This window comes from Rana temporaria, chromosome 13 (genome assembly GCF_905171775.1).
Source record: "Rana temporaria chromosome 13, aRanTem1.1, whole genome shotgun sequence".
NCBI classification, from domain to species: Eukaryota; Metazoa; Chordata; class Amphibia; order Anura; family Ranidae; genus Rana; species Rana temporaria.
In genome coordinates, this window is record NC_053501.1 from 44266150 (window position 1) to 44288440 (window position 22291).

The 22291-nt window shown below is 43.1% G+C and overlaps 1 protein-coding gene across 1 annotated transcript in view; it reads right to left on the reverse strand.

Moving 5' to 3' along the window:
• The window catches only part of SLC25A21 (solute carrier family 25 member 21), a 397660-nt gene that overhangs the window by 372187 nt on the left and 3182 nt on the right, over positions 1–22291 (reverse strand). Inside the window, exon 2 of the mRNA XM_040333092.1 lies at positions 17521–17637. Coding sequence (XP_040189026.1) covers positions 17521–17637 — 117 coding nt within the window. The remainder of the gene's footprint in view (positions 1–17520; positions 17638–22291) is intronic.

Genomic DNA, 22291 nt, shown 5'->3' on the forward strand with positions numbered 1-22291 from the left:
TTGGTCCGGGGCTTAAGTGGTTAATGAAATTCATGTTTAGTTTAAAACCATTCCTACTTTTCCAACTATTCTCACTTCAACTTTTTCTTATGAATTTAAGCTATTCATCCAGTTAGCTTTAGCAATTCAGCTATTCAGCATTCCCACACATTTTCTGTAGGAAATGCATTTTCTATTTTTTTAATGGAGCCTTGCTAGGCTATCTCCTGAAAAAGTACTACACCTTGGGGATCTTTGATCTCCTCTATGTTGTTCGGGTAGATCTTTACCTCTCCAGGGTTGCCTACTTGTGGTCTAGTCCAAAGAAACAAAAAGATAAATTGGTTATGGAAATGTCACTAGATTTGGATTGACAGGACACCTGCTCTAATATACACTGGCCTTGAAGCTTCTTGATCCTGAATGATCTCTTGTGATACTTTAAACATCAGCCATATCTAGCACATCCCTAAAACTATCAAACTGAACAATCCAAGTCCTAGTTTTGTTATCAGTCCTTTATGTTGTGCTTGTTCCCTGTCGAGAGGTAGACTCAGTGAATACATCTGGTACTTAGGTGTCCATATACTTGGCCTCTATCTGTATTATGGTGCCTGCCCAGGGGATCATCTTTATGCTGGTGTTGCTGTAGTGCTGAGGCAACTCCTATGTTATTTTCATGTGTGCTGATGAAGCTACTTTTAGCGAAATGCGTTGACTCATGAAAATTTATATTGACATTAGGCATATTCATATTGCATGGAATATCAACGACTTCATTATTACATACAATTAACTCTGCTTATGAACAAACAAATACAGATTTGTTTTTTAAATGACAAACATTCACATACATTGTATGGTATTTTAGATTAAAGTGGATACACAGAGATTAAACAAATCTCCCTACATAAGTTTTACATTTATATCTGCGGTCTTCAACTTTCTACATTCTTTAGAAAGTGCACATTGTGTTAGAAATATTTGTTCCAGTTTCAGCAATGGGAGGGGAGTCTGGACATACACTGTGTGTGAGCTCATTGGAGGAAAGGCACACACCCCCCTCCACATAGGCAGGAAGGATGAACACAAACTTGCAGAGCTGTGCTGTAAATAGACAAGTTCTCTGCTTATCTGTCTCTAAGTTACCTACCCAACACAAATTTCCTGTTGCTTTTATCTCCTGTGTCAGAGAGCTTCCAGAAGTTATCATGCTGAGAACAGAGGAACAGAGCAGCAGAAAGACACAGGGACTTAGGGCTTTGGAGAGAGATAAGTAAATGCTACAGACATATGTGCCTAGGTCAGATTGCATGTTTTCATATGTTTGGGTACTCCTTATCTGGCCAATATAGTCCAAGGTTTCCTATTTTTCTTGTTTTGTATACATATCATGGATGATGGCAATGAGTGTCTTTTATATCATAGTTTTTAACCTTAATGCATTCTATGCAAGAAGGTTAAAGGGGTTGTAAAGGTAAAACATTTTTTCCCTAAATAGCTTCCTTTACCTTAGTGCAGTCCTCCTGGACTTACCTCATGCTTCGATTTTGCTTTTAAATGTCCTTATTTCTTCTGAGAAATCCTCACTTCCTGTTCTTCTGTCTGTAACTACACACCGTAATGCGACACTTTCTCCCTGGTGTGGAGAAAGCCTCTGGAGGGGGGACGGGGCGAGCAGGAGGGTCAGGACGCTATCTACTTTGCAGATAGAGAAAGGAGCTGTTTGTTAGTGTCCTCACACCCCATGCTCACCCCCTCCCCCCCTATTTAGGGAAAAAAAACATTACAACCCCTTTAAAAACTTCTCTGTGCAGCAACCCCCTTATACTTACCTGGCCCCCATTGTGATCCAGTGATGTGCACAAGAGCCACGGCTCTCTGGGTGTTATCTCTCCTTACTGGCTGAGACAGCAGTGGGAGCCATTGATAACAGTGGAAGCCAATCACAGTCAGTGAGCAAATGAGAAGAGAGAGAGGGCAGGGGGCCTGAGCCGTGGCTGTGTATATGAATGGATAAGTAGAGCATTGGCTTCGGTGCAAGCCTGCTTGGGTGCCCAAATTGCAAGCTGCTTGCCCTGTGGGAACTTGACAGGAGGGAGGGGCCAGGAGTGCTGGTGGGGGACCCGAGAAAAGGAGGATTGAGTCTTCTCTGTGCAAAACCATTGTACACAGCAGTATAGGAATGATAGGTTTGTTATTTAAAATAAAAAATAACTGCCTTTACTATCACTTTAAGGTTGCCTCAGCCTGATTACCCTCCACCTTGCCTGTAGCCTCCTGGGATATACAACCTACATCTCAGGAGACTGCAGGTCCAATCTCAATTCATGTGCAGTAGGGGTCAGCTGTGAGTCATCAGGAAGTCACAGCCAGTTCCTGAATCCGACATGGCAGCACGGTAGATCCACCTTGAAAAGTCTTGGCTGCAGACAAGACAACACTGGCCTTCTTGGGATGGTAAGTATCTCTTTCTTAAATTTTCTTTAAAAAAAACAAATTTTCAAACACCCGGCTGAAGTTCTTCTTTAACCACTTAACGACCGCCGCATGTACATATACGTTCACAGAATGACACGTACAGGCAGATGGGCGTACATGCGGCAGTCGGAAATCGTCTGGGAGCGTTTCGGGATGAGGGGGCGGCTATTCGTTTCTAGCCTCCCCCCCCCTGCGATCGCACCCCGGAGCTGAAGAACGGGGAGAGCCGTGTGTAAACACGGCTTCCCCGTGCTTCACTGTGGCGGCTGCATCGAATGTGTCATCCCTTTTATAGGGAGACACAATCGATGATGTCAGACCTACAGCCACACCCCCTACAGTTGTAAACACACACTAGGTGAAACATAACTCCTTCAGCGCCCCCTGTGGTTAACTCCCAAACTGCAAATGTCATTTTCACAATAAACAATGCAATTTAAATGCATTTTTTGCTGTAAAAATGACAATGGTCCCAAAAATGTGTCAAAATTGTCCGAAGTGTCCGCCATAATGTCGCAGTCACGAAAAAAAAAAACGCTGATCGCCGCCATTAGTAGTAACAAAAAAAAAAAAATAATAATAAAAATGCAATAAAACTATCCCCTATTTTGTAAACGCTATAAATTTTACTTAAACCAAACGATAAACACTTATTGCGATTTTTTTACCAAAAATATGTAGAAGAATACGTATCGGCCTAAACTTAGGAAAAAAAGTTTTTTTATATATTTTTGGGGGATATTTATTATAGAAAGAAGTAAAAAATATTGCATTTTTTTCAAAACTGTCGCTCTATTTTTGTTTATAGCGCAAAAAAAAAACAAAAAAAAAAAAAAACCCAGAGGTGATCAAATACCACCAAAAGAAATCTCTATTTGTGGGAAAAAAAAGGACGTCAATTTTGTTCGGGAGCCACGTCACACGACCGCGCAATTGTCTGTTAAAGCGACGCAGTGCCGAATCGCAAAACCTGGCCTGGTCTTTTAGCTGCATTTTGGTCCGGGGCTTAAGTGGTTAACTGCCGCACTCTCTAAGTGATTATATTCTGCTTTATTTTGCTCTCCTGCTGCTTTGATTGGCTGTTAGGAAAAATATGCAGAGCTTATGGCTATGAGGAACACGAGTCATTCTCCTTACTTGAAGTGTTACTTGAAGTGCCTGGTGATTGGCTACCTAAGCAGTGCGGTCACATGATGGGCAATAAGCATCTACGCACGTAAAACATGCCTGACGAGGGGTTCTGTGTGACTCTGCAAAAATTGCAATTTACTGCTTTGATGTGATCGCTTTATTACATTTTTGGACGCCATTTTGGGGATCCATGGTGTGCTGGCGATATACGCTTTGAGTTGTAGAAGCATGAAATTTGGAGCCCATACAGGGCTTCCCATTTTCCTTCTAGCGGCCAAACAGTGCGATGGAGCAGCAAAGGAGACATATGTATGTCCAACTGGGGAGGGCAGCACAGGTTCACTGTAATCAATGCTTCTCTTTATTGATTAGTGCCATTGATTGGTAAATAATTGTTCCATCATAAATTGCACTTGTAATCATGGTTTCCAGTCTTCAACATAAAACTGACCACTTTTGTCTCAGTAATGTGGACATATGTAATGCAACAGAAATCTACAAGTACTCAACACATTTCTAGCTGACAGGTCTGATCTTGATTCCACTAGCTAGGGAAAGTGCCAGAAAAAAAAGACGATATGGTGAATTAAATTGTTCTTGGTACAAGATTCATATTTCACCCCTTGGCAAAAATCAATATTTTCCTAAGCAAACTGGAGCTAAGCAGTGAAGTCTTAGAGCACTTTCAAGAAGGGGAGCAAGAACACGACACAGTTAAAACCTGGGTCAGGCTGAATTGCAGGTGCTGTCAAAAGCAAAGAGGCCATGTTTTTGCAAAGTAGGCGATTCCGATGCTTGGACCGTGGCGCGCCAGTATTGTTAAAGTGGTTCTAAAGTCAGAAGTTTTTTTTTCTAAATGCATTCTATGCATTGAGGTAAAACACCTTCTGTGTGCGGCAATCCCCCCAGCTCCCCTTATACTTACCTGAGCCCCATCTCCATCCACTCTCTCTCCTCATCAGCTGAGACAGCAATGGGGCGCAATTGGCTCCTGCTGCTGTCAATAAGGAGAGAGAGGGGCGGCTTCAAACCATGGCTTTGTGTCATTTGCAGTAGCACCATTTAATTTAGGGCTCCACAGATATTTGGTTGTGCTTAGTGTACTGGATGTGCTTCTACAACAGATCCATGTTTTCAAAGGTTTCTTTCCTGTGTGCAGCATAGACAGTCATTGCAGTTTACAAGAAAAGAAAAATGTCTTAAAACTAAAAATAGATTAAATTACAAGTTATTATCATGATTAGCAATAGTAGTAGTAATAGATGGAAAAAGTAGCAGTAGCAGTAGGTAGCAGCAGCTGTCATAGCAGGTGATGGTAGTTAGTAGTAGCAGCAGTCATAGTAAGTAGCAGTATTAGTAAGTAGCAATAGTTAGTATGAGCAGTCATAGTAAGTATCACTGTTAAAGTGGAGTTCCACCCATTTTTTTATGTTTGTCTGTGCTGCATGCTCTAATCTCATAGTGTTCAGAATGGACAATTTTTATTTAATTTGTTGCTTGTAAATACCTTTATTTTGTAGTCCTTCATTACTTCCTCCTCCTTATTTGCCTAGGCTATTTGCAAGGGTTTCTGGGATAGGCATCATGTTTCCCAGTAGTCCTTGCAAACCTGACTGAAACCTATTACATTGCTTGTGCACTGAGCATGTGCGAGATATGCAAAGCTGAAATCCAGGAAGTCCTACAGTCTGGCTTCATGATGCCCACACTTAAGATGGCCACGGTCTATTTCTAGATTATAAACTATTTAAATGCTGTAACAACCTAACAAAATGGACCTTAGTTTACAGACTAACTTTACTAGAATACATTAAGCTTGTGTATTACAGGGGTATTTATATTTAAAAAGTGAAATTGTGGGTGGAACTCCCCTTTAATAGCAGTAGGTAGCAGCAGCAGTCATAGTAGGTAGTTGTAGTTAGTAGTAGCAGTAATATTAAAGTGATACTAAACACATGCTGTTTAATTTACATTGTCCCTGCCATTTCTGTACGTGAATGATGGCACTGTTTTAGTAAAAAAAAAAAAAACACAAAAAAACACACAACACTTAAAGCGGAGCGCCACCCTAAAGTGGAACTCCCGCTGATCAGATCCCTCCCCTCCGGTGTCACATTTGTTACAGGCGAAATGATGCAGAGCCACAGTCCAGGAGCACTTATCATACTAGGTTACACCAACGCTGTATCTTGGTCTAGGCCAACAAGGCCCAGGCCTAGGGCAGCATGAAAAGAGTCTCCGCCGGCTTGCGCTACACTTTTAGTGCAGCGCCAGTCTTATGAGGTGGACTGGGCCGCAAGACAAAAATCGGTCTGGTGCCCCCATAAAGCGGCCGCACTGCTGTCAGTATGATAGGGATTGTGCAGACACAAGGGACACTGGTATGGTCACCTATACCTATCAGGTAGGTAGTAGGACTCTCCTGCAATTCTTTGCTTGTGTCAGTTGTACATATTAAAGGAATCTTCATTTTATTTCTGTTGATTGCTGATGAGAAAAACAGATGGATTTATTTGTTCCTGCCCCCAATCCTTCCTTTGCTCACTGCCTGGACCACATACCTTCATCACTGTGCTATATGTTTTCTGATGCACCACAAGCATGGTTATATCCTCTTAGAAAATTGTGATTAAAGTAGAATTATATGCAACACTTTTTTCCCCCCATTTTGGATAAAGTAAGGGCTGGTTATAGCCCCTGTTATTTTTATTTATTTTTTGCCATCCATTCATTTCCCTTCATTTCCTACCCCATAGCCAAACAGGAAGTGAGAGGAAATCTCTGCAGATTAAGGTAATCCCCCCCCACCCCATCCCTCAAGGACCTCAGAACTAGTGTCCCCACTGGAAAATTTCAGGGCCGGTCTTAAACAGGAAGGGGTGTGACCTTGACTGGAAGGGGTGGATCATATTTAAATTAGGGGTTGCACAAGTTTAGTCAGGCTTAGGGCAGCGCAAAACCTAAATACACCACTGGGTTAGACCCTGATCAAATATTCATAGGCACCTAGGTAGGAAGACCACTGAACACTCCCTGCTGGGGTCCACGGACATAGAACAAGTACTAAAGGACCAAACTTTTGGTATCAAAGATCCAGACCTACCCAGGGGTACCGAAACCTGGGATATTATGAAAATCAGTACTTGACTCCACCCATCCCACATTTTTTTTTTTTGTGCTCATTTAAAATAATACCTTTAGCATTTAGATTGTAAGCTCCATGAGCAGAGTCCTCCTATTCCTTCTGTATTGAACCGTGTTGTAATTGTACTGTCCTCATTTTATTGTAAAAGCGCTGCGAAAACTGTTGGCGCTATATAAATTCTGTAAAATAATAATAATAATTTTAAAGGTGGCTGCACTTTTACTTTAGTTAACTGCTTGCCGACCAGCCGGCTCAGTTTTACGGCGGCAGGTCGGCTCGGCTGCGCAAAATCAAGTAATATTACGTGATTTTGCATTTCAGCCACTAGGGGCGCACTCCCCCTGCTCGTCCCTGGTGCCGCGCGCGGGCGCGATCATTGCCGGGCACCTGCTATCGCTCGTTACAGAGCGTGAACCGGGAGCTGTGTGTGTAAACACACAGCTCCCGGTCCTTTCAGGGGGAGAAATGACTGATTGCATGTTCATACAATGTATCAACAGCGATCTGTCATTTCCCCTAGTCAGTCCCACCCCCCTTCAGTTAGAACACACCCAGGGAACATAAATTACCCCTTCCACACCCCTAGTGTTAACCCCTTCCCTGCCAGTGACATTTTTACAGTAATCAATGCATTTTTATAGCACTGATAGCTATAAAAATGCCAATGGTCCCAAAAATGGGCCAAAAGTATCTGAAGTGTCCACCATAAGGTCGCAGTACCGATAAAAATAAAAAAAACGCTGATCGCCGCCATTACTAGTAAAAAAAAAAAAAAAATATTAATAAAAATGCCATAAAACTATCCCCTATTTTGTAGACACTATAACTTTTGCACAAACCAATCAATAAACGCTTATTGCGTTTTTTTTTTTTTTTTACGAAAAATATGTAGAAGAATACGTATCGGCCTAAACTGAGGAAAAAAATCATTTTTTTATATATTTTTGGGGGATATTATAGGAAAGTCAAAGTCAAAAATATTAATTTTTCTTCAAAATTGTCGCACTATTTTTGTTTATAGGGCAAAAAATAAATACCGCAGAGGTGATCAAATACCACCAAAAGAAAGCTCTATTTGTGGGGAAAAAGGACGCCATTTTGTTTAGGAGCCACGTCGCACGACCGCGCAATTGTGCCGAATCGCAAAAAGTGGCCCGATCATTGAAAAGGCAAAATTGTCCGGGGCTGAAGTGGTTAACAGTGCCTTAGATTATAAGCTCTTGAGGGCAGGGACTGGTGTGAATGTACAGTATGTAAATTATATATATATGTCTCCACCAGAGCATTGCCAGCTTTTGCATCCTTCGGAAGAGAATAATGGCAACATCCATGTGTTTATAGACAGTGAAGCAATAAACTAACATTCAATCCTCCTTGTAACATTTTGGCAGATAACTAATTTATGGCTCTTGTGTGCCATCTTGTGGTCAGTATAGACAATGACATTTAAAAAAGAAAAAAAAAAGGTAAATGTGAATTACAGAACTGTTTGTGTTGCCTATAGTCATAATTCGTACTTTCTCCTAAATTCTATTATCACCGATTAGAAAAGGGATGATGAGATGATGATGAGACCAAATCAGGACAGGCAACACCAATCAGCTTAAAAACAAACAAACACCCAAAGCCATGTATTGCACATGCGTTTAGGTACAGCAAGCGTTTACAGTCAACAAGTAAAAGTACTAGGGAGTTTTTGAATGCATTGAGGCAAGAAAAAGTTTTGCCTTTAGAACCACTTTAACCGGACTTGATTTTTTATTGAGCTAGCCAAAGTAAATTTATGGATCCTAGATGTTAAAGTGGAATTAAACTCCAGGCGTCGGACGATGTAACTTCTGTTTGCATGTGTAGAAGTTACATCAAGGCTAGAAAAATCCAAGGCACCAGGGGCCAATGCTCCTTATTACACCAGGCACCAAACTTTTGAGGTTTTCTTTAGTCAATGGAGCTGGCGCCCGGAAAAATTCTGCTGGCTCCTAGATTATACAGACTGGCTCTTGAATGCAATATTAATTTGGGAACCTGAAGTAGTGGAGGAGAAGAGGGACAGAGCCTGCATCGCACAGAGCTGGAGAAGAGCACCCTTGCAAGGTAAGTGTGGCATAATGTGCATGTTTTTATAGCAAAAGCCCACCCAGCACACAGTTTAATACTGCTTTAAAGTGTGTGCCTTTTTTGGGGATAGAATGGTGAAGGGTTGAACCCCATGTTTTAAACATCTTGGAGAACTAACCACAGATCTTTTGTGGCTGCCTTAAATCCTTCTCTCTCTCTCTCTCTCTCTCTCTCTCTTCATGTAATCCCAGACAGACTTCATGATGTTGAGATCAGGGCTCTGTAGGGGCCAAATCATCACTTGGGTTTCATATTATTCTTTAAGCTGAAGATAGTTCCTAATGACATTGGCTGTATGTTTGGTGTCATTGTCCTGCTGTTGTATATATTTGGGGCAAATCACACACCTTCCTGATGGTATGGCACGATGGATAAGTATCCGCCTGTATTTCTCAACATTGAGGATACCATTAATTCTGAACAATTCTCCAACTTCATTTGAAGAAATGCAGCCCCAAACTTGCAAGGAACCTCCACCATGCTTCACTGTTGTCTGCAGACACTCATTATTGTACTTCACCTGCACCCCAGCTTCTATGTTTTCATGCACAGTTGAGTAGCTTAGCCTTTGTCCAACAAGATCACTTCTGTCTAGACTTCTGTGGACAATAGATGGGTGTACCTGGGTCTCACTGGTTTCCACCAATTCTATACTGATGGTGCTGCTGGACATCTTGCAATGTCGAAGGGAAGCAAGCATGAGGTGTCTTTCATATGTTGCATTATCTTTCCTTGGCTAACCACTGTGTCTACAGTCCTCCATGTTGCCCATTGCTTTGTGCTTCTTCAAAAAAGATTGAACAGCACATCTTGAAACCCCAGTCTACTTTGAAATCCTTGCCTGGGAAAGACTTTGCTAATGCAGTATATAATATGTTGTCTTGTTGCAGTGCTCAGCCTTGCCATGGTGTATGATACAAAATGGTCTTCCACAACCTCACCTTAGTAGCAAGGCTGTTCTTTGCCCAGTTTTAAGCCTCCTACACAGCTACTTCCCCATTGACGTCACGTATGACGCAACACATCTGGAGGAGGTTAAATGCTGACGTCATCACGCTGTGTACTAGGAGGACAGGCTTCTGTTTGCCAGCCAACTCTGTTTTTACATGCAAACTTTTCAGCGTAGTAAATGTAAGTGCAATACTTTTTTTTATAAATCAAACAGATTAGACTGTATTACGCTGTGGTCAGTTTTTCTTCCTGGGTCAATTTCTAGGTTTAACGGCCACAGACTTCATAGATGGCGCCAGGGCTTAGGAGATCTACAGCCATTCATCCTGAAACTGGGATATTCAGCCAGTGATCGTCTGTGCAAGCTAAAGGCCTTAGCTGGGTTATAGTCACATGTTTTTTTTTTTTGCTTGCCATTCGGTAAGCAGGTTTTTCTTAAGGTGGCGGGGCACTTTTTAATTGGAATCACTTTGGTGCCACTGGGAAGAGGATTTATTCCATCCTATATGTTGATCAATAACATGCCGTTTGAATGAAGAATTTTCCTGCATTATTTGGGACTATTTAGCACAGTTTCTCTAATTTTACAGCTATTTCTGTTTCCTTTTAATGACTGTGTTTCACCCTACCTATGACATTGATGATCATTAGCACCTGCTTCCTACAAAATCCTACAAAATCCCTGACTTTGTGAAAGTGTACAGGTTTAATGCCTTGTACACACGATCGGAATTTCCATCGGGATAAACGCCAACAGATTTTTTTGACGGAATTCCATTCAAGCTGTCTTGCATACACACTGCCACACCAAATTCCGACCGTCAAGAATGTGGTGACGTACAACACTACGGCGAGCAGAGAAAAATGAAGTTTAATGCTTTCGAGCATCCGTCGACCTGATTCTAAACATGCATGTTTTTTTCTCCGTCCGAGTTCCATACCAACGGATGGAATTTCCAAAGGAAAAACTCTGATGAAGCACACACACGATCGGAATATCCGATGAAAAAATTCCATCTGACTTTTTTCATCGGAAATTCCGATCATGTGTACCCGGCATAATGCCGCGTACAGACGGACATTTTTTGTGATGAAAAAAAAAAACGTTGTTTTTAAAAACGTCATTTAAAATGACCGTGTGTGGGGAAAACATTGTTTTATGTCTTCTGAAAAACGACAAAAAAAAAAATTCGAGCATGCTTCAATTTTTTATGTCGTTTTTCAAAACGTCGTTTTTTGTGTCACATAAAATGACCGTGTGTAGCTAAAACAACGTTTAAAACAACGTTTTTAGACCCGCGCATGCTCAGAAGCATGTTAGGACGCGAGTTTGAATGGAACAGAGTACCGTCGTACGTGCTGAACGTAACCGCGCTTTGCTAGAGCTTTTGGAAAAAACGATGGTGTGTATGCTACGTCGTTTTTGAAAATGAAGTTTGAAAAACGACGTTTTTTTACATCACAAAAAACGACCGTCTGTACGCGGCATAAGAATTGAGGCTGGTTCAAAGTCAAAGAGTAGTCACACCAAATGTTGATTTGATGTAGATTTTTCTTCTGTTTGCTCACTTTGCATTTTGTAAATTGATAACAATTAAAATATATATTTTTGAAAACATTCTTAATTTACAGTATTTATTTACACCTGCCTAAAACTTTTGCACAGTGCTGTAGGTCCAACTGGAGAAGGCATCACAGATTCACTTAAGCTGTAATCATTGTTTCTCTTGATTAGTGCCATCGATTGGTAAATAATTATTCCAACATGCATTGGACTTGTAATCATGGTTTCCAGTCTTCAACATAAACTGACCACTTTTGTCTTGGTAATGTTGTATATACACATAGGTCCAGATTCACGTACGACTCACGCCAACGTATCTTCTGATATGCCACGTAAGTTCTAGGATGCGCCGTCGTATCTGTGCGCCTAATTCTCAATACAAGATACGCCTGAATTTTGGCTTGATCCGACCAACGTAAGTCTCCTACGCCGTCGTATCTTGGGCGCATATTTACACTGGCCGCAAGGGGCGCTTCCATTGATTTACGCGTCGAATATGTAAATGACCTAGATACGCCGATTCACGAACATACTTACGCCCGTCGCTGTAATCTACACCGTTTACGTAAGGCGTACGTCCGGCGTAAAGTTAAGCCTCAAAAAGCAGGGGTAAGTCATGTTAGGGTATGGACATCGGAACAGCCGTCGGATTTTACGACGTTTGCGTAAGTCGTACGTGAATGGGGCTGGCCGTAGGTTACGTTCACGTCGAAAGCATTGAGCCGTTGTATCTTAGGGAGCATATGCGCCGTTCATTTGGCCCTTCATTTACATGGGGTCACGCTTCATTATAATACATCACGCCCACTACCTGCCTATTTTGAATTAGGCGGGCTTACGCCGGCCCATTTACGCAACGCCGCCTTAACTTAGGGAGCAAGGGCCAGATTCACCAAAGAGATACGATGGCGTATCTGCTGATACGCCGTCGTATCTCTGTTTCTATCTATGCGACTGATTCATAGAATGAGTTACGCATAGATAGCCAGAAGATCCGACAGGTGTAATTGTCTTACACTGTCGGATCTTAGGATGCAATACCGTGGCTGCCGCTGGGGGGAGTTTGCTTCGTAAACCAGCGTCGGGTATGCAAATTAGGAGTTACGGCGATTCCCGACGGATTTTCGCGTTCGCTACGTCGCGGCTAGTCTAGTTTCCCGTCGCAAAGTTAGTCGGTTTTTTTGGTGCCTTAACTTTACGCAGCAATTTTATTGCTGTATAAAGTATGGCCGTCGTTCCCGCGTTGAAATTGAAAAAATAACGTCGTTTGCGTAAGCCGTCCGGGAATACGGAATTACGCTACGCGCGTCGCCGCTCGAAAAAATGACGGCACGCAAAGCACGATGGTAATTACGGAACGGAGCATGCGCAGTAGGTCCGGCGCGGGAGCGCGCCTAATTTAAATGGCACACGCCCATTTGAATTGGCCCGCCTTGCGCCGGAGGTTTTCATCGCAAGTGCTTGGTGAATCAGGCACTTGCGATGAAAACTTGCGGCTGTGTAACGTATCTACAATACGTTACGCCGCCGCAGTTTTACGTGAATCTGGCCCCAAGTGCTTTGTGAATACTGGTCTTGCCTCTCTATGTTACGTTGGCGTAGCGCATATGAGATGCGCTACGCCCACTCAAAGATACGCAGCTGTACCTGAATCCGGCCCAACCAGTATAAAGTCTATATAATAGTAGGCAATATTGTTAGCAACAGTCAGAATCATATACTGTATGTATTTGTTTTTTAATTTGCCTATAGTTCAACTTTAAAATTGATTTCTTTATTTATACCTATCTGCCTATTTACAAAAGTCACAAGAGGTGCAACATTTAGGAGCGCTGACCCTGCCAAGATCAGCCGATACCTGGCACTGAGCAATACCTGTTCCATTAAAAGCAAAACCGCTGGCACACAGTAAACTAAATGGCATTACTAAGGCTGAAATTCCAAAGTCCTGATCATTAGTGAGAGCCAGAAACTTCACATTTCACCTACTGAGAAAGCTATTGGTTCAGCACATTCCTCCCCAGTGTTCTGTAAATGTGCAGCTTGCTTTAAATTACCACGCTGTTTTATAGAAGCAAACACAGTGCTGATGGAATCAAAGAATTATTGTTATATGAAGCAGATTAAAAAAAATAAAAATAATGTAAGAACAAAGAGTGCGATGGAGATGTGAGGCACAAATAATGAGGTAGAAAGTAACAGGACTGAAGCAATAATGGATTAAAACCAGGAACACAAAATATAAATATAATGCAATTGCATTGAAAGCCAATTTGTGACATGAAACAAGATCACTGTGGTGTAGAACAAAATAATAATCGTCTTTACATTTCTGCTTTATTCTATATTCTTTGTCAAATAATCGGCAGTGAAAATTTGACCAATGATATTAACCACTTCATATCTGGGCCAATTCTAACACTTCGCTGCTCCTACATGTAAAAATCTACCTTCTTTGCTAGAAAATTACTTAGAACCGCCAAACATTTATATATATATATATATATATATATATATATATATATATATATATATATATATATATATATATATATATATATATATATATTATATTTTTTTATTATTATTTTTTTTAGCAGAGGCTCTATAGAATACAATGGTGGGTGTTGCAATTTTTGCGCAGCATTTTTTCAAATGCAATTTAAAAACAAAACATAAAAAAAAAATATTTACCCCAATTTTTTGCATAATGTGAAAGATAATGTTACGCAGAGTAAATAGATACCAAACACCGTACGGCACGCCAACGTATCACGGAGAGGCAAGCAAGCATTGCATTCAGCAAGCCAGTGCTCCGAACGCTGCGCCAGCGTGGGTTTCGAAGGCGCACGCCGGCGTAGGTGGAAGTGGGCGTGACCCCATGCAAATGATGGGCCGAGCGCCAGACAGGTACGTATCACGAACTGCGCATGCGCCGTGACGTGGACGCATGCACAGCACCCCCCTGCGCTTGCTCACAACCACGCCGGCACAACTGCCTAAGCTATGCCGGATCACCCCGTACGCCGTGAACATAACGTACGCCCAGCCAGACACACTACGCCGGCTTGTGTTCCCTGGTGCAGACCTGTGCATGTCTGTTGCTGGGTTGCATCTCATTTATGGGGAATAACTTTACGCCGGACGTACAACTTACGCGCATCTCGCGTAGAATGCGCCGGGCACACGCACGTTCGTGAATCGGCGTATTTCCCTCATTTGCATGTTTGAATAGCTAATCAATGGGAGCAGCACCAATGCGCCCAGCCCATATGTGCGCCCACCCTACGCCGGTGTGTGCAAGCTACGTCGGCGGGGTGTAGCCTGTTTTTAGGCGCATGTTGGTTCGTGGGTCTGCCGCACACATACGCCGGTGCACATTGGCACTTACGTCGGCGTAACGTGTTATACGTCGGCATAAGTGCTTTGTGAATCTGGGCCGTAATGTTTTAAAATTGTGTCTCCCTGTGGAATGGCGGCTAACGACGGTGCTTACAATTCCCCATAGGCGTCACTTTAAACGTCTTTACAGGTTACCAGTTTAGAGAGTTACGCAGAAGGTCTGGTGCTAGAATTATTGCTCTTGCTCTAACGTTCGCAATAATACCTCACATGTGTGGTGCAATCACTGTTTATATATGCTTGAGGGAGTAATGCATAGCTCCCAACTGTCCCTGATATGGAGCAATGTCCCTCTTTCCCTCATATTTCCTCATCTGTCCCCCATTTTGGTCTGATCTATATAGTTGTATATAGTTGTTCCTTTTATCCAAATGATAAATTGCTGCATTTGTATAATGTAAAAACCAATATAAAGGAATAATAGTGGTTAAAAAAAAAACAAAAACAAAGCCCTAGTGGATTTAACTAATATATTTTTTGTTTATTCTCCTTTAAGGGGGCGGGAGAGGAGGTGCGTCCTATTGCTGCATACTTTTGCTAGTGGGTGTCCCTCATTCCCATCTCGAAATGTTGGGAGGTATGGTAAGGTATGCGATCGCATTTCCATGTAAGCATGGGGGGGTGGGGGGAATGGTGTGCTTAAAATGTTTTATTTTTTTTTGGCTTAACTTTATTGCTATCGCAAGGGATGAACAACATTCCTTGTGACAGCATGGGCTGTGACAGGTCCTCTTTATGGACAAATATGTGGTCTATTAGATCCCAGATCTTTTCAAATCAACTGTTGTGATTGGCTCTAAAAAGCTGTGTACTGATAGATAATCAGACAGTCTCTCTAAATTTTATTTTTTGTGTTTCCCCGATATTCTCTTTGTGTGTACGGGTCTTAAGAGACAAACTGTAATGCGAACCTGAGGTCTATGGTTTATGTACTTTAAAGAGGAACTCCAGTCTGGGAAAAATAAATTAAAAGTCAGCAGGCACGGTACTTGTAGCTGCTAACTTTTCATATAAGGACTCTTACCTGTCCATGAATCCAGCGATGTCGGAACCCTGAGCCCAGGCGCCAGCATCTTCACTAGGGGAAACCAGGCAGGTTCCTACTGTGCATGTGCAAGTCGCGCTGCACTTTCTGAATGGTCCCGCCATCTTCTAGGACCTGCGTCTTCTGGGATCGCTACGGCCATCATATCCAGAAATGGGAGCAGGTACCTGTCAAAACCAGGTACCTGCTCCCCCAAAATGTGCTTAATGTGGAGGGGGGGGGGGGGTGCAAACAAGTGGAGCTTCCCCTTTTGGGTGTAGCTCCGCTCGCTTTAAGTTGTTATTACATGACAATAATACAGAATTTGCTCTTTAGAGTCTTTAATGTAAAGTTTTTGTCAGTTTGATCACAATTTTATTGAAACATTTTTTAGAGATGCACCAAAATTTCCATGGCTGAAAATAGTGTTATTAGCATTTTGCCGATAATGGCACCGAAAACACACACGATTTTGACGCAATTTCACTATGCTTATGGTGTGTTTTTCCCAGGTCATGTGGCTCAAAAACTGCATCAAAAACATAAAACAGGTGCATTATTGGTGCGTTCCTGCTGCGTTCTCAATACATTTCAATGGGAGGTGCATATTTTTTTAACTGACCAACATATCAGCAAGCAGGATATTTAACACCACAATGGAAGCCCAACGGACCAGTGTGAAGACATACATATAATTTAGAGGGATACATTTTTCTTGTGCTAAAAGGGACAATAATGGGCAACAAAAAATTATGAATTTTTTTGTTGCCCATTATTGGCACTTTTAGCACAAGAAAAATGATATTAATTAAAAAAAGTTGAATATAATACAATTATACTGTGTGTGTGTATATAATTATATATATATATATACCGTATTTATCGGGGTATAGCACGCTCCCGCGTATAGCGCACACCCCTGAAGTTGCCCCGAATTCCTGTGGAAAAAATAGTTTTTGGACTTACAGTTTTGGTGTCTTGCGCGGGGTCCATCGGCGGCCTCGTCGGGTCCGGTGTCCGTCTGCGACTTCGGGTGTTCTCTTCGTCGGGTCCGGCGTCCTTCTGCGGCGTCCTCCCCGCCGAGTTTGAATACTGCGCCGACATATACAGAGCGCAGTACACTCGTGCATAGTCGGGCAGGCTCGGCTACTCTCACGCTGACGTCCTGTACGTGCAGAACGTCAGCGCGAGAGAAGCCGAGACTGCACGACAATACACGAGTGTACTGCGCTCGGTATATGTCGGCGCAGTATTCAAACTCGGCGCGGGAAAGCGGGTATCGGCGTATACCGCGCACCCACGATTTTGCCCTGATTTTCAGGGAAAAACAGTGCGCGGTATACGTCGATAAATACGATATATATATATATATATATATATATATTAGGGCTGTTCGATTAATCGTTTTTATTTTTTTTATATGGGGCAGAGAGAAGAGAAATAAAAATAAGTAGATACGAGGTAGTAAACAGGAGGGCATGGTTCGGTGAGGAAGAGAGGCCACTAGACAAGAGACATTTGGACCTGTTGGGTAATGAGGGTCAAAAAAGTAAGACAAAATAATTGGCTACCCATGGGGTTCAGATAGTATGAAATGTGTCCAATATGCTGCCCTGTAGGGCAGAACACACTTTATTTTATTCAGAATCAAAGCTTGAATCAGATTAGGTAAACGGAATTCATACAGAAAGAGTAGTCAGTAATGATTAGAAAATAGTCACTTACCTGCCGATCCTCCAGCCAAGACCTGCTGAGAGGCCTCTGTCCAGAAACTGACTTTGTGTTCTGCAGGCATGATTGGCAAAGACAGATGTGGACGGTTACAAAATTCACTGGCTGGAGCTGGGAAATGGAAAGACTTGTGGATAAGTCAGTACAGAATACATGGAACTTCATTTAAAGTGTATAGCCAAAGCTTTTTTGTATTTTGGATGTTGGGAAGGGTTAGCACCAATGACAGTTTATTTTTGTTGGCGTCTACAATCAGGGAAATTGTACTTTATTTCCTGTCCCAGAGATGTGAACTTGGAGATCTAGGAAATCGCCCAAAGTGAGAGGAATTCCCCTCCTGCTCCTAAAACAGAAGTCCTCATTGAAAGATTATCTCTTATGCCGCGTACACACGGTTATTTTTTGTCTAGTAAAAAAACATCGTTTTTTCTCATGAAAAAAAAAACGACGTTTTTCAAACTTAATTTAAAAAAACGACGTTGCCTACACACCATCATTTTTTCAAAATGCTCTGGCAAAATGCGGTTACGTACAACGGCACTCTGTTCCATTCAAGCTCGTGTCATAACTTGCTTCTGAGCATGCGCGGGTTTAAAAACGTTGTTTTAAACGTCGTTTTAGCCCACACGCGATCATTTTTTATGACACAAAAAACAACGTTTTGAAAAACGACATAAAAAATTGAAGCATGTTCGAATTTTTTTTTGTCGTTTTTCAGAAGACATAAAACAACGTTTTGCCCCCACACGATTTGAGTTTGTAGCTATTGTGACACATAAGGCCCCATACACACCTGTGCGACACGGACGCAACGCGGGCTTCCCTATGTGTGACAAACACTCCAAAGTAGCTCAAGTACCTTTTTTTTGGCACGGAACCAACCACGCTTTGCGTTTCTCGCGTGTTTTGTCACACAAAAAAAGAAAAAAAAATGTGGGACTGCTGCCCATGTTTAGGGTGCCATTAGGAAATAATTGCCCCGCAATTGTGTTGCGCGTTTTTACGCTCAGGTGTGAATGCAGCCTAAGACATGTACAGCAGGCTTTGTATTACCAGCTCTCCTCCTGGAAGTCTGCACAGACAATGGCAGAGTATTCCAGGAGTGTACACAGCTCTGTACTCTGCAATGTCTGTTAAATTATAACCGGATCCAGAATGATTCCCAGCCCCGGGTCATACCTCCCTACATTACACTCCATACCATAGGAATACAGAGTATGATCAGACATCATTGGTTGGTATTGTGTACATCCAGCACTATGTCTATGACACCGAGGATTTATTACCACACCACACATGTACTAATATCATTCAATCGATCATTCCATGCACCTAAACAGTCACATTGAATAGGAATAAAAGAGCCTTCATTCGATCGATTTAGTCAGATTTCAACCCATTCCGACAGTCACTGGCAAGTCAAACAGCTTTAGAGAAGTTTTATTAGTCACGGCTATTGATTGAATAAATATCTGCATGTGAATCAGACAACAATAAAAAAAAAGTGACAGTAAACTTTGGTTTAAAAAAAAAAAAAAAGGAGGGGGTGCTGGGGTGGGCTGCACCCCCCAGATTTTAGATGTTTAGCCTGGCCGCCAAGCTCCTTCCCCCCCCATCCCTGCGCTCAGGCCTGGGACAAGGGGAGGGCAGCCTGGGGCAATGAAGTTCAGAAAAGAGAAAGTGGCAGAGAGGATACAGCCGGGAGGAGGTGCGGGCTGTGCCTTCCCCTCCTGTCAGAACAGCACTTTTCCTTGCAGCATGTGACGCAGGATCGCTCTTAGTCTGCATTCACACCTGAGCGTAGCGTTTTGCTGCATTTTTTGCCGCGATTTGGCGCGACAAAATGCAGCATTTTTTACAGCGATTTGCCGCGTCAAAACGCTGCGTTTTTCACCGCGATTTTGTACAGGTCTAGGTTCACCAATGTAAAACGCCAAAACGCCCAAATTCGAGCGACAAAAAAGGGTCCATAACTTGTTTGGGCTTCAGGCGTTCGGCGTCAGGCGTTTTGTAGTGGAGATGTGAACCATCTCCATAGAGAATAATGTTTTTGTTCCCCTCTAGCGTTTTGGGGCGTCGCGCTTCAGGCGACAAAACGCTCAGGTGTGAATGCAGCATCGGCCTGTACAAACCGTTTGATTACCCACCTCACATCTCCTGCCTGCAAGGGCTGCTCATCTCCCAACAGCAGGACATGTGTTTGGGGGGGGGGGGGGGGGGGCATTTAGGTAATCAAACTGTGTGTACAACCTAATGTAAGAGCGCCCCTGTGTCACCTTCCGCAAGGAAGAACACTATTCTGACGGGAGGGGAGAGAACAGCCCGCACCTCCTCCCAGCTCTGTAGTGGTTTCCTCCCTATGAGGAGGGATTTAGGGAAATTTGTCCTAGTAGGTGGGAATGGAAGGAGAGGATTTGAGCTGGGAGGGGTGATTGATGGGATTTAGTGTCAGGAGGGGGTGTAGGGGTCTGTGGTAGGAGAGGGTATTGAGGGGGGGGGGGGGGATTTGTGATAGGATGGGAAATTTTAGAAGAAAGAAGATATGTGCTAGGAGGGGTGATTTTTTTGGGTGACAGAGATTTGTGCTAGGAGGGGAGGGGGGCGTTGTGGTGGGATTTGAGCTGGGGAGTTGGGATTGGAGGGGGGGGGGATTTGGATAGGGGGGGGGGGGGGATACATGCACGTTCCATTAGAGCTGCACAATTAATCTTTAAAAAAATCATGATCTCGATTCAATCCCCCTGACAATCTCCAATGCAGAGTTTGCGGATTCTTTCATATAACAAGTGGAGAGACTTTGGTTCCTTTCACACATGCGGACAGTTAGCTTGATTCAGGTAGTTGAGCCTATTGTTAGGCAGGCGTAGCGTATCGCATATACGCTACGCCGCTGTAAGTTAGAGAGGCAAGTGCTGTATTCACAAAGCACTTGCGTCGTAAGTTACGGCGGCGTAACGTAAATGTGCCGGCCTAAGCGCACCCAATTAAAATTGTGAAGAGGTGGGCGTGTTTTATGCTAATGAACCGTGACTCGACGTGATTGGCGTTTTTTCCGAACGGCGCATGCGCCGTCCGTGGACATATCCCAGCGCGCATGCTCCAAATTACGCCGCAAAGACTTATTGGTTTCGACGTGAACGTAAATTACGCCCAGCCCCATTCAGGGACGACTTACGCAAACTATGTAAAAATGTTTAAATTCGACGCGGGTCCGACGTCCATACTTAACATTGGCTGCGCCATCTTTTTGGTGGAATAACTTTAGGCCTAAAAACGCCTTACGTAAACGGCATATCTTAACTGCGACGGGCAAGCGTATGTTCGTGAATAGGCGTATCTCGCTGATTTACGCATTCTAGGCATAAACCAGCGTATACGCCCCTAGCGGCCGGCGGAAATAGGCAGCTAAGATACGACGGCGTAGGAGACTTACGCCGGTCGTATCTTAGCAACATTTAAGCGTATCTCAGTTTGAGCATACGCTTAATGTTACGACGGCGTATCTACTGATATGCCCGTCGTAAGTTTCCTGAATCTGGCTAAGTATGTCTGTATTTCATTCTTCCGTTTTCACGGACCGCCCTGTCATCTGCCGGCTCAGCGGGGATCAACGGAGCGATCCCCGCTGAGCAAGCGGATGAGAAAGGTACGGATCCTCACGGATCCGTACGTCTGAAAGGGACCTTGATCTGCTTGAGCTGTCAAAAGAAAATATCCAGGCAGTCTGCCAAGTTCTTACCAGGAAACATTGTAACTAATGCCTCCTTCTTAGATACATTTCTTTGTGTAAAGAAAAAAAAGTCTGCCAAGTTTGTAATAACATCAAACATTGTAACTAACTTCCTTCTTAGAGCAAAGTCCACTTAGGCCTAGATTCACGTCAGGCGGCTTTACGTTGTGCGGGCGTAGCGTATCTTATTTACGCTACTTAGAGAGGCAAGTGCTGTATTCACAAAGCACTTGCGTCCTAAGTTACGGTGGCATAGCGTAAATCGGCCAGCGTAAGCGTGCGTAATTCAAAGTAGGCAGGTCGTGTTGTATTTAAATTAAACGTGACCCCATGTAGATGCATGGCCGAACGAACGGCGCATGCTCAGTATCACGTCGTATTTACGCCAAAAGATACGCCGGCTCAATGCCTGTGACGTGAACGTAACCTACGCACAGCCCCATTCACGTACGACTTATGTAAAAAGATACGCTTTTTTTCCGACGTCCATACCTTGTATGGGCTGCGCCACCTAGAGACCTGCTTTATCTTTACGCCGGCGTATGTCTTACGTAAACGGCGTAACTAATTGTGACAGGCGTACGTTCGTGAATCGCCGTATCTTGCTTATTTACATATTTCACGTGAAAATCCACGGAAGCGCCACCTAGCGGCCAGCGTAAATATGCACCCCAAGATACGACGGCGTAGGAGACTTACGCTGCTCGTATCTTGGCCAAATCTATGCGTAACTAATTCTATGAATCAGGCGCATAGATACGACGGCGGCCATTCGGACTAACGACGGCGTATCTGGAGATACGCCGTCGTAAGTCTTTGAGAATCTGGGCCTAAAAGTCCAAATCTTTTTCTGACACTTGTTTCTTAAAGGGGTTGTAAAGGAATTTTTTTTTTCCCGAAATAGCTTCCTTTACCTTAGTGCAGTCCTCCTTCACTTACCTCATCCTTCCATTTTGCTTTTAAATGTCCTTATTTCTTCTGAGAAATCCTCACTTCCTGTTTTTCTGTCTGTAACTCCACACAGTAATGCAAGGC